Source organism: Salmo salar, chromosome ssa10 (genome assembly GCF_905237065.1).
Source record: "Salmo salar chromosome ssa10, Ssal_v3.1, whole genome shotgun sequence".
NCBI lineage: Eukaryota > Metazoa > Chordata > Actinopteri > Salmoniformes > Salmonidae > Salmo > Salmo salar.
In genome coordinates this window covers 114,094,756-114,107,311 of record NC_059451.1, presented here as the reverse complement: position 1 = coordinate 114,107,311, position 12,556 = coordinate 114,094,756, and the positions used below count along the sequence as shown (strand labels likewise).

Sequence of the window (12,556 nt, the reverse complement as noted above, 5' to 3'; positions counted from 1 at the left end):
GCCCTTGGTTGAGTGTTTTCTTTTTTTCTTTAACCTTTATTTATACAGGTGTGTGTTACTGAGATGAAATCTCTTTTGCAATAGGGACCTGCACTCTCTACATAACCGCTTTTGTTGTTTGAGTCTGAAGACTGAAAAGGCTTCAAAAATCGAATCTTGATTTTTAGTTTCTCTTAGACCAAAACCATTAGTGTTTCTTAGAAACCTAAGGGAGTTGCTTGTGTACTTGACTGACTACAATCTTATGTTTCCACTCTGTAGCGAATGGAGGATGAGCTTGAGGGCACAGTCAGCTGCTTGGACCTGATCCTGAAGTGGTTCACGCTGCGTTTCTTTGAGACCAACAGTACTGTGCTGATGAAGGTGCTGGAGTACCTCAAGCAGCTCTTCCCCACACTGAGTAGAGAGAACTACCACCTCAATGAATACGAGGCCTCCTCCTTCATTCCCTACCTCATCCTCAAAGTAAGTCATCCCTACCTCATCCTCAAAGTAAGTAATTCCCCTACCTCAGTGGTCACCAACTGGTCGATCTCCAAGGCATTCGTAGTCGATCACCAAACATTTCTGTGTAAAAAAAACAACGATAAAGCCTTGCGTTCCTTCTTTGGTGGTGGGGGGGGGGTTTGTGCTGTTGGTGGTTGGTGCACTTGCTTCAGCAGCCCTAGTGCCTGGAAAGAAAGGTATTCCCATTATGAACCATTTCACGTGCCTGAAAGTAGAACTCTGCATACACGGCAGGCCTAGGGAGAAAATCAGGGGCACCTACCGCTGGCCAATCAGATAGCTCAGATCACCGTGTCTGCACAGTTTCCTCAAGCCATAGGTTGTGATAAGAAACCTCGAACACACAGCAAAGTTGATACTTTGAGTTTTCTAAACTTTTAAAACCATGACTAGCTGCTGTTTTTATGAGTAAGTTCATGTTTAAGTTGTTATTCATCACTGTCAATACATAAAATGTGTGTTCTCTCTTCTTCCACTCATGCTACAACCAGCGGTGCAGCTGTAATGAATGAGTATAGCAAAGTGTTCCCATAAGCTTGCATTCTTATTATTAGTGGCTTGTTTCCATTTTAATATCAAGGAATATTTCTCTTCCTCTGGTCATTCCTTCCTCCGAGTAACTTGGTGTAAGTTGGCGCATGAGGCAGAAATAATGCAGAAATAATGATGACGAATTCAGTTTCGTCATCAGCTGGAAGACTGTCCCCTTTTCTCAGCGGAGGGAGGGGGAGAGAGATGGTGAGTTGGGTGAGAGGCAGCCTCACCTCTGCTCCCTCCCCTCACACTGCCAATCAGATGCAGGCCATCAGTCCAGTAAAATGAAAAAAGCTAATTATTATGCTCACTCCACTGTGCCTCACAAGTAATACAACACATTATATACACTGCTCAAAAAAATAAAGGGAACACTTAAAGAACACAATGTAACTCCAAGTCTATCACACTTCTGTGAAATCAAACTGTCCACTTAGGAAGCAACACTGATTGACAATAAATTTCACATGCTGTTGTGCAAATGGAATAGACAACAGGTGGAAATTATAGGCAATTAGCAAGACACCCCCAATAAAGGAGTGGTTCTGCAGGTGGTGACCACAGACCACTTCTCAGTTCCTATGCTTCCTGGCTGATGTTTTGGTCACTTTTGAATGCTGGCGGTGCTTTCGCTCTATTGGTAGCATGAGACGGAGTCTACAACCCACACAAGTGGCTCAGGTAGTGCAGCTCATCCAGGATGGCACATCAATGCGAGCTGTGGCAAGAAGGTTTGCTGTGTCTGTCAGCGTAGTGTCCAGAGCATGGAGGCGCTACCAGGAGACAGGCCAGTACATCAGGAGACGTGGAGGAGGCCGTAGGAGGGCAACAACCCAGCAGCAGTACCGCTACCTCCGCATTTGTGCAAGGAGGAGCAGGAGGAGCACTGCCAGAGCCCTGCAAAATGACCTCCAGCAGTCCACAAATGTGCATGTGTCTGCTCAAACGGTCAGAAACAGACTCCATGAGGGTGGTATGAGGGCCCGACGTCCACAGGTGGGGGTTGTGCTTACTGCCCAACACCGTGCAGGACGTTTGGCATTTTCCAGAGAACACCAAGATTAGCAAATTCGCCACTGGCGCCCTGTGCTCTTCACAGATGAAAGCAGGTTCACACTGAGCACATGTGACAGACGTGAGAGTCTGGAGACGCCGTGGAGAACGTTCTGCTGCCTGCAACATCCTCCAGCATGACCGGTTTGGTGGTGGGTCAGTCATGGTGTGGGGTGGCATTTCTTTGGGGGGCCGCACAGCCCTCCATGTGCTCGCCAGAGGCAACCTGACTGCCATTAGGTACCGAGATGAGATCCTCAGTCCCCTTGTGAGACCATATGCTGGTGCGGTTGGCCCTGGGTTCCTCCTAATGCAAGACAATGCTAGACCTCATGTGGCTGGAGTGTGTCAGCAGTTCCTGCAAGAGGAAGGCATTGATGCTATGGACTGGCCCGCCCGTTCCCAGACCTGAATCCAATTGAGCACATCTGGGACATCATGTCTCGCTCCATCCACCAACGCCACGTTGCACCACAGACTGTCCAGGAGTTGGCAGATGCTTTAGTCCAGGTCTGGGAGGAGATCCCTCAGGAGACCATCCGCCACCTCATCAGGAGCATGCCCAGGCGTTGTAGGGAGGTCATACAGGCACGTGGAGGCCACACACACTACTGAGCCTCATTTTGACTTGTTTTAAGGACATTACATCAAAGTTGGATCAGCCTGTAGTGTGGTTTTCCACTTTAATTTTGAGTGTGACTCCAAATCCAGACCTCCATGGGTTGATAAATTGGATTTCCATTGATTATTTTTGTGTTATTTTGTTGTCAGCACACTCAACTACCGTAAATTCCGGACTATAAGCAGCAACTTTTTTCCCAGGCTTTGAACCTCGCGGCTTAAACAATGACGCAGCTAATATATGGATTTTTCCCGCTTTCAATTTTTTATTTTTTTTAAACATTCTGTGACGTGCTTAGTTTTTTGCCGGCATGAAGCTTTCATTAGACCAATGAAAGGTCAAACAACTTTTTTGTTTACTGTTTAGATTAAATCGAGCGCTCTCAAACTTCCCATCATTCTGATTACGGTAGTCATTTTGTCACCCTCATCATGGTAAAGACACGGAGAAATGCATATGATGCAGCTTTGAAGTTGAAGGCGATTGATCTGGCTGTTGGAAAAGGAAATAGAGCTGCTGCACGGAAGCTTGGTCTTAATGAGTCGATGATAAGACGTTGGAAACGGCAGCGTGAGGAATTGACTCAGTGCAGAAAGACAACTAAAGCTTACTGCTAATTTTTAATTTTTGTTACAAGCCGTGTTTCGTTAAAGCCTGTGTAAAGTTCATTTGTTTCAATGTACCGGTAGGCACCTGCGGCTTATAGACATGTGCGGCTTATTTATGTTCAAAATAATATATTTTTTTAAATTCTGTGGGTACGGCTTATATTCAGGTGCGCTTAATAGTCCGGAAATTACGGTATGTAAAGAAAAAAGTATTTCATAAGATTATTTCATTCATTCAGATCTAGGATGTGTTATTTTAGTGTTCCCTTTATTTTTTTGAGCAGTGTATTACCAGTGTGATCATATACCTAAAATGTTGAAATAATTTCATAATGGTCTGTGAAGAACAATGGCAGGGTAATTCAAGCATTGCCAATATGCAGTGATAATGTATTGGGCCTATAGCTTACTGTACAAACCTCATTGCTATAAAACAAACTGTTTTTAGTAGGTTAATGTAGCATAGGCTTATGTTTTTAATGGGTTAATGTGTAGGCTTACGTTTTTAAGCCATGTTTATAAAAAAATAAAAATAAATCTGAGCGGTATAGCTCTGCTTGCTTTTGGACTCAAAGTGATCTTGACTCAAAAGGTTGGTGACCATTGTCCTACCTCGTCCTCCAAGTAGGGCGTCCCGCCACCTCGTCCTCCAAGTAGGGCGTCCCGCCACCTCGTCCTCCAAGTAGGGCGTCCCCTGTGAATTGTGCCGTAAAAGTTGTTTTCATGTATGAATTTCAGTGGCAGGTAGCCTAGTGGTTAGAGCGTTGAGCCAGTAACCAAAAGGTTGCTGGATCGAATCCCCGAGCTCACAAGGTAAGAATCTGTAGTTCTGCCCCTGAACAAGGCAGTTAACCCACTGTTCCTAGGCCGTCATTGAAAATAAGAATTTGTTTTTAATAGACTTGCCTAGTTAAATAAAAAACAACAAGTCTTAACAAAAAAGGAAAGGTTTAGTAGAAAATTCGATACACGGTGAAGCTGCAAATGCCAATATGACTATTGACTAACCATCTGTAACCCTTTTTCACCTGCCAGGTTGGAGAGTCGAAGGATGTGGTGCGTAAAGATGTGCGTGCCATCCTCACCATGTTGTGTAAGGTCTACCCCGCCAGCAAAGTCTTCCCATTCCTCATGGACGGGACCAAGTCCAAGAACTCCAAACAGAGAGCTGGTAAGTAAAAATCTCTTTGTTGTGACTGAGGTTGACCAAGGCTATAAAGACTTAAACAGGTTCTAGAATTCATTACAGTAAGTGATTATGTCAGAAATGTTGTAATTCATTGTAAGAACATTCAGGTTCTTATATAAATACTCTATGGGCTAGTTTCCCAGACACAGATTATGCTTAGTCCTGGATAAAAGCTATTCCATTTTATGGGGGGATATTAAAAGATGTTTTAGTCCAAGACTAAGCTTAATCTGTGTTTGGGGAAACTGTCTGAATACCTGAAATGTGACGTTCCTGTCTGAAAAGCTCCAGATCTTACCATCCATCTATCCCTGTATTTCCCCAGAATGTCTTGAGGAGCTGGGCTGTCTGATAGAAAACTATGGGATGAACGTGTGTCAGCCAACACCGGCCAAGTCCCTGAAAGAGATCGCTGTTCACATCGGAGACAGGGACAACTCAGTACGCAATGCTGCCCTCAACACAGTGGTGGCTGTGTACAACGTCTGTGGCGACCAAGTCTACAAACTCATTGGCAATGTAAGATACATTTATTCCATTGGCAATGTAAGATACTTATATTTCCCCCTGCCCCGAGCCCTCAATGTACTGAAACACAGTGTACAAAACATTAGGAACACCTGCTCTTTCCATGACAGACTGACCAGGTGAATCCAGGTGAAAGCTATGATCCCTTATTGATGTCACTTGTTAAATCCACTTCAATTAGTGTAAATGAAGGGGAGGAGACAGGTTAAAGAAGTTTCAAGCCTTGAGATATGGATTGTGTATTTTATTTTTATTTCACTTTTATTTAACTAGGTAGGCTAGTTGAGAACAAGTTCCCATTTACAACTGCGACCTGGCCAAGATAAAGCAAAGCAGTGCGACACATACAACAACACAGAGTTACACATGGAATAAATAAGCGTACAGTCAATAACACAATACAAAAAAAGAAAGTCTATATACAGTGTCTGCAAATGGCGTGAGGAGGTAAGGCAATAAATAGGCCATAGTAGCGAAGTAATTACAATTTAGCAAATTAACACTTGAGTGATAGATGTGCAGATGATGATGTGCAAGTAGAAATACTGGTGTGCAAACGAGCAGAAAAGTAAATATAAACAATATGGGGATGAGGTAGGTAGATTGGATGGGCTTTTTTACAGATGAGCTATGTACAGCTGCAGCGATCGGTTAGCTGCTCAGATAGCTGATGTTTAAAGTTAGTGAGGAAATAGAAGTCTCCAGCTTCAGTGATTTTTGCTATTCCTTCCAGTCATTGGCAGCAGAGAACTGTAAGGAAAGGCGGCCAAAGGAGGTGTTGGCTTTGGGGATGACCAGTGAGATATACCTGCTGGAGCGCATGCTACGAGTGGGTGTTGTTATCGTGACCAGTGAGCTGAGATAAGGCGGAGCTTAACCTAGCATAGACTTATAGATGACCTGGAGCCAGTGAGTCTGGCGATGAATAGGTAGCGAGGGCCATGTGTGCCATTTAGAGGGTGAATGGGCAAGACGAGATTTAAATCACTTTGAATGCGGTATTGTAGTAGGTGCCAAGTGCACACCGGTTTGAGTGTCGAGAACTGCAACACGCACCTCAATATTAGGAAGGTGTTCATAATGTTTTGTACACAGTGTAAACTTCAATACAATAGAGGGTATGTCACAACGCAGGATCAATGAGTTAACCAGCTAACTTGCTTAAATCTTCTGGAATGAATACATTTGAAAAGATATGCTTGAAATGGGAATGGACTGTTTCAACCAACAACCCATTTAATTTATTAATGAACCATTCAAATCTGAATGTTTATCAAAGTTGGCCAATTTACTATCCTGCTTTGGACTAGACCCCTCTGGATATATCATCTCCGGTGTTAATCTCAAACATCCTGTCTTTCTCCTGCAGTTGTCTGAGAAGGAGATGAGTATGTTAGAGGAGAGGGTCAAGCGCTCGGCTAAGAAGACCACGACAGCTGCCCCACCACCCAACAGACAGGCTGCAGAGAGGGAGAGGCCCCAGAGAGAGCACCCCTCCAACCCCAATGCTACCTTCATGAGGAAGCCTGTTCAGCAACCTCAGGAAGAAGTGCCCAACAAGCTCAAGTATGGGAAGGATCAAGTCCCTGGCCTAGTGCCTCTACTACCTGCCACAGCATGGCTCTCTCTCTTCTAACAAACCTGCCTATGGGGTTTTTACTATACTTAAGTTTGGTGATCTAGTAGATAGTACCACTTTTTTACCATTACTAACATTCATGGTAAATACATTCTGTCCATGTCTTAAGATCTACAAACCCTCGTAAGAATATTTTAATGCTCCTCCTCAATGTCTCTTGAATGTCTTTCCTCCTGCTCTAACCTATGTTTCATTGGGTACAACTAAAGGCATGTGACTGGCCTGCAACTCATTGACAGTCCAATATGGGCAACCCTAAAATGACCCTAACCTTGAACAAACCCCTAATGCAAACCTCCAACCTAACTTGAACCAATTAGAAATTCCACGTGTTCCCTGGTCAGTCACCCTTTAGTTTTCCCAGTTTCGTTGCATGGTGTGGTCTCTTAATCCAGAGCCTCTCTTCTCCTTTATAATTGCTCTTCTCTTATCGCTGCTCTGCTCTCCATGGACAGAATAATGTATCGCACTTATAGGATGTGAGTACCGCCGAGCTTCTCCCAGACAGTGTGCCCTCTGCTCTCCTCCAGAAGCACTCAGAATGGGGCTGTAATGTAACACTCACCAGTCTAAACTAAGTAGTTAATTTATGGTGTCCTCCCCTTCTCGTTCGTAGTAACTGTCTTAATGTGTCCATGGTACCCTTCCAGTGTCCATACTAACAAACCACATTGTATTGAGCATGCATTCTAAGTAGTAAGCTAGTGGAGGATATTGGAACAGAGCTAATGTGTGCTGCCTGCCTGCCTCTCTGTCCGTGTTGGTTTCCATGACATGGTTCTGATTCTGTATGATCCTCTTCTGTCCTCCCTCCACCAGCCAAGCGCGGGCTCAGAACGCAGAACGGGAACACTCACACCCCTCTATCCCCAAGGAGTTTCAGCTGGATCTAGACATGATTGAGAATGACCACACGCGGGTCAGTGAGCTGCCTGACCTGGTCCAACACAAACTGGATGAACTGCTGGAGCCCATCATGATGCCAGAGCCCAAGTAAGTGTCCACCTGAGCCCTAATACTCTACCGGCTGCACTGAGCCCTAATACTCTACCGGCTGCACTGAGCCCTAATACTCTACCGGCTGCACTGAGCCCTAATACTCTACCGGCTGCACTGAGCCCTAATACTCTACCCGGCTGCCCCGAGCCCTGATACTCTACCCGGCTGCCCCGAGCCCTGATACTCTACCCGGCTGCCCCGAGCCCTGATACTCTACCCGGCTGCCCCGAGCCCTGATACTCTACCCGGCTGCCCCGAGCCCCGATACTCTACCCGGCTGCCCCGAGCCCCGATACTCTACCCGGCTGCCCCGAGCCCCGATACTCTACCCGGCTGCCCCGAGCCCCGATACTCTACCCGGCTGCCCCGAGCCCCGATACTCTACCAACACAAGTTGGGAGCTCTGCCTGCCAACTTTATTACTTTGTTCTGAAATAGCCATGTTGTTAGCTGGCTGGGAGAGATGTGTGTTGATGGATCTTAAGTGCAAGAGACTTAACAACTCTGTCATCCTCAGACTAATCATCAAGAGATCTCATAAGACACATGGTTATTTAAGGTGTGAGTTGCTTGTGTTCCCTCAGGATCCGCTCTGTGTCGCCCCACTTTGACGACCTCCACAACAGCACTGCGTCCACCATCAACTTTGTCATCTCCCAGGTGGCCAGTGGCGACATCAACACCAGCATCCAGGCTCTGGCCCAGGTACAGCATTGACTCTAGTGTAGGCATAGCACAGGAGGTTGGTGGCACCTTAGCTGGGGAGAATCAGTGGAATGGTATCAAACTCATGGTGTCCAGGTGGTTTGATGCCATTTAATTTGCTCCGTTCTAGACATTATGAGCCGTTCTCCCCTCAGCCGCCTCCACTGAGGCATAGCAACATCACTCACTGGGGCAATACCAGGCTTTACTGTTCAACTTTAAACCTCAGCTCTTTTTTTCTTTTTCGTTGTTGCAATGTGTAATGAATACATTAGAAATTCTATTTACCCAAGCTCTCACAATCACAAGAAATGGAAGTAAGGTAACCTCTTAACACCCATCTATTTACCTGAGGTACTCTGCTCTGGTTAGGAGAGAGTAAACGGTTGATAACGACAGTACCAAAGTGTGTGTGATTCTCTCTGTAACCCTTGTGCCTCCCCCTGTCCCCAGATTGACGAGGTGTTGAGGCAGGAGGACAAGGCAGATGCCATGTCAGGTCACATTGACCAGTTCCTCATTGCTACCTTCATGCAGCTGCGCCTCATCTACAACACACACATGGCTGACGACCGCCTCGACAAGAAGGACATCTTCAAGCTCTACAGCTGCATCATCGGCAATATGCTCTCAGTGAGTGTGACTACACATGAACACCACTAGGGGGTTCTGTTCGACCATTTAAGGCCTGAAGATTGTCAGTGTATCCTGGCAGATCTTTCTAGAGAGAAATTATAAAGGAATTGTTCTTTGTCATTGTATTTATTAAAACATTTTACCAAACGTTTTTTGCCAAGCACACCAGAGTAGACTGGTGTTGACATCTGTGTTCCTGCCCTGGGTCTGTCTCCTGTAGCTGTTCTCCATGGAGAGCCTTGCACGGGAGGCGTCGATGGGCGTGCTGAAGGACCTGATGCACGGTCTGATCACCCTGATGCTGGATGCCCGGGTGGAGGACATCGAGGACGGGCAGCAGCTCATCCGCTCTGTCAACCTGCTGGTGGTCAGAGTACTGGAGAAGTCTGACCAGACCAACATCCTCAGGTCAGATTCCACTCACTCTCTGAGACTGACAGGGATGTCATTTTCCTTCTTCCTGATTTAATAAGGAATTTCTACTTTTCTCACATCTTCTATTCATATTGAAATGTACCTACCCCCAAACAAACATCCTACGTTTCCTGATTTTATATGTTGGAGTTTCCAGTGAGTTCCAGTATCTAGTGTTTATACAGAGTCTCTGTTCTATGTCTCTGCAGCGCCCTTCTAGTGCTGCTACAGGACAGTCTTACCACTTCTTCAGGGTCACCTATGTTCTCTGAACTGGTCATGAAGGTAATATCACTGTTTCACTATATTTTGTTGTGGGAGAGTTTACTTTTGTCGTTTCACGTACTATTTGGGCTGAGAATTGTTAACCTGTTGAGGACAGGATTTTACATTGGCGCGTGATGTTCAGAAAATGTATTCCCACCAAAAACTTCCGGTGAATTTACAAAAATACATAATTATTTTAAGAATTATAGATACAGTACTCCTTTATGCAACCGCTGTGTCAGATTTTGAAATAGCTTTACGGAGAAAGCACATTTTTTCAATATTCTGAGTTCATAGCTCGCCATCACAGCAAGCTATACAGACACCCGCCAAGTTCGGGGTCACCTAAACTCAGAATTAGTACTATAAATATTCTCTTACCTTTGCTGATCTTCGTCAGAATGCACTCCCAGGACTGCTACTTCCACAAGAAATGTTGTTTTTGTTCGAAATAATCCATATTTATGTCCAAATACCTCCGTTTTGTTCGTACGTACAGAGCACTATCCAAAAGCATAACGCACGAGCGCAGTACCAGAGACGAAAAGTCAAAATGTTCCATTACCGTTCTTAGAAGCATGTCAAACGCTGTTTAAAATCAATCTTTATGGTATTTTTAACGTAAAAATGCGATAATATTCCAACCGGACAATAGCATATTCATTCAAGAAGGAACGGCTCACTTGCCGGACCGCGCATATCCAATCCCTTTGTCCCCAGGCAGTCCACTCAGTGACTGAGCTCCTATACTCTGCCCAGTGACAGGAGAATGCTGAAAGAACTTTCTGAAGGCTGTTGACAGCCAATGGAAGCCTTAGGAAGTGCAACGTGACCCCACAGACACTGTAGTTTCGATAGAGATTCAAAAGAAGAACTACAATTCTCAGACTTTCCACTTCCTGGTTGGATTTTTCTCAGGTTTTTGCCTGCCATATGAGTTCTGTTATACTCACAGACACCATTCAAACAGTTTTAGAAACTTCAGAGTGTTTTCTATCCAAATCTACTAATAATATGCATATTCTAGTTTCTGGGCAAGAGTAGTAACCAGTTTAATTTGGGTACGTTTTTCATCCGGCCGTGAAAATACTGCCCCCTATCCCAAACAGGTTATTAAGGACCTCACAATATATTATCACCATACTCAGGTGCTGATATGTATCGTGGTTCTCATGATTCTATGTATTGCGATTCGTTACTGAGGATTTATTACAATTTGATGTTACAAACATTGCTCACGATATGTCTGCTACAGAGAGACGAGAAAATGAGTGCTGAAAACATTTTGGCTCATTATTTAAAAACAAAATGGAGAACAAGCTATAGGATGAAAAATCCCTGAGTTTTGACACCGGTACAGCCGACTAGCGCTAGCTAACACTACCTAGCAATTACTATTTATATTTTTACAGAATGAATACTTGCTGTCAAAGTATCAATATAATATTGTAATTTGTAACTATCTATTCCCCCCAATCACTACATACTATGTACATTGTCACGTGATTTTGTCAGACATAAACTTCCTGTTATTTGTATTCCCAACTAACACAAATGGAGGATAATGAATTTGACTTTAAAAAGTGGTGAATTTCTCCCTTTACACTGACGGTACAATCTAAACTGATGATTGGAGTTACATGGAATTCATTTTGTTTTGTGTCTTCAGTGCCTGTGGCGAATGATCCGGTTACTGCCAGAGACCATCAACAGCATCAATCTGGACCGCATCCTGCTGGATGTTCACAACTTCATGAAGGTGTTTCCCAAAGAGAAGCTCAAGCAGCTGAAGAGTGACGTACCCCACAGGACCCTCAAGACCCTGCTGCACACACTGTGTAAACTCACTGGAGGCAAGGTACTATACACACGTCATTCACAGCCAATGGTTCAGTTATGTTTTATGTACACAGATTAATTTCCCCCTTGAGGAACAATTAAGTTGTGTTGAATTGAACCACCTTACTATTTATTAGTGCATTATTCAGAGGTACTGCTGTGTATTTTCACTGGTTTTCATTATTCAGAGGTACTGCTGTGTATTTTCACTGGTTTTCATTATTCAGAGGTACTGCTGTCTATTTTCACTGGTTTTCATTATTCAGAGGTACTGCTGTGTATTTTCACTGGTTTTCATTATTCAGAGGTACTGCTGTCTATTTTCACTGGTTTTCATTAAGTAGACCATAGGTGGGCTGTTGTGGTTGTTTTGACCATGTTGTTTTGCGGTGGCTAGATCCTAGACCACATGTCCATGATCGAGAACAGGAATGAGTCTGAGCTGGAGGCCCACCTGAGACGTGTGGTTAAACACTCTGGAAACTTCTCTGGCATGAAGTCTGACAGGGGCTCAGAGAAAGGACAGGTCTGTTCACTTAACCCCACCTCTAATTATTAGATTTATTGAACACCAAGTCAATATACTGAATTAAAAATAATTCAGTCAGCTTCCATAAAGCCTAATCTCTTCTTACTGCTTCCAGGATGACAGGATGTCGAAAGCTAAAGTGAGCGACATCCTCTCTGAGATCTTCAAGAAGATTGGTTCCAAGGAAAACACAAAAGAGGTGATGTATTTTCTTTATTTTTCCTGTTCATGTATCTTAGTTTTACTGTTTGCACACCTAACTCCCCCCCCCCTGCTCAGATCCTAATTGTAAAAGAGAATGCGTTCTCAATAACTGGTTAAATGAATTTCCAGTACCACTCCAGAACGGTTTTAAGTTGGCTGTGTGTGTTGTGGCTGGCTGGGTGTGTGTTGTGGCTGGCTGGCGTGTGTGTTGTGGCTGGCTGGCTGGCTGGCTGGCTGGGTGTGTGTTGTGGCTGGCTGGCTGGCTGGCTGGGTGTGTGTTGTG

At 44.6% G+C, this 12,556-nt stretch overlaps 1 protein-coding gene across 3 annotated transcripts in view; it reads left to right on the top strand.

Annotated features, from left to right (window-relative positions):
• The window catches only part of LOC106561606 (cytoskeleton-associated protein 5-A), a 43,335-nt gene that overhangs the window by 25,710 nt on the left and 5,069 nt on the right, over nt 1-12,556 (top strand). For 2 of the 3 annotated variants that reach the window (XM_014125724.2, XM_014125723.2), the window contains exons 29-41: nt 262-465; nt 4,360-4,495; nt 4,839-5,032; nt 6,411-6,607; nt 7,136-7,159; nt 7,500-7,673; nt 8,264-8,384; nt 8,838-9,017; nt 9,241-9,428; nt 9,644-9,719; nt 11,371-11,559; nt 11,938-12,066; nt 12,185-12,268. In XM_014125724.2, coding sequence (XP_013981199.2) covers nt 262-465; nt 4,360-4,495; nt 4,839-5,032; nt 6,411-6,607; nt 7,136-7,159; nt 7,500-7,673; nt 8,264-8,384; nt 8,838-9,017; nt 9,241-9,428; nt 9,644-9,719; nt 11,371-11,559; nt 11,938-12,066; nt 12,185-12,268 — 1,896 coding nt within the window. The remainder of the gene's footprint in view (nt 1-261; nt 466-4,359; nt 4,496-4,838; nt 5,033-6,410; nt 6,608-7,135; nt 7,160-7,499; nt 7,674-8,263; nt 8,385-8,837; nt 9,018-9,240; nt 9,429-9,643; nt 9,720-11,370; nt 11,560-11,937; nt 12,067-12,184; nt 12,269-12,556) is intronic. The other variant, XM_045688456.1, reaches the window with a different exon arrangement.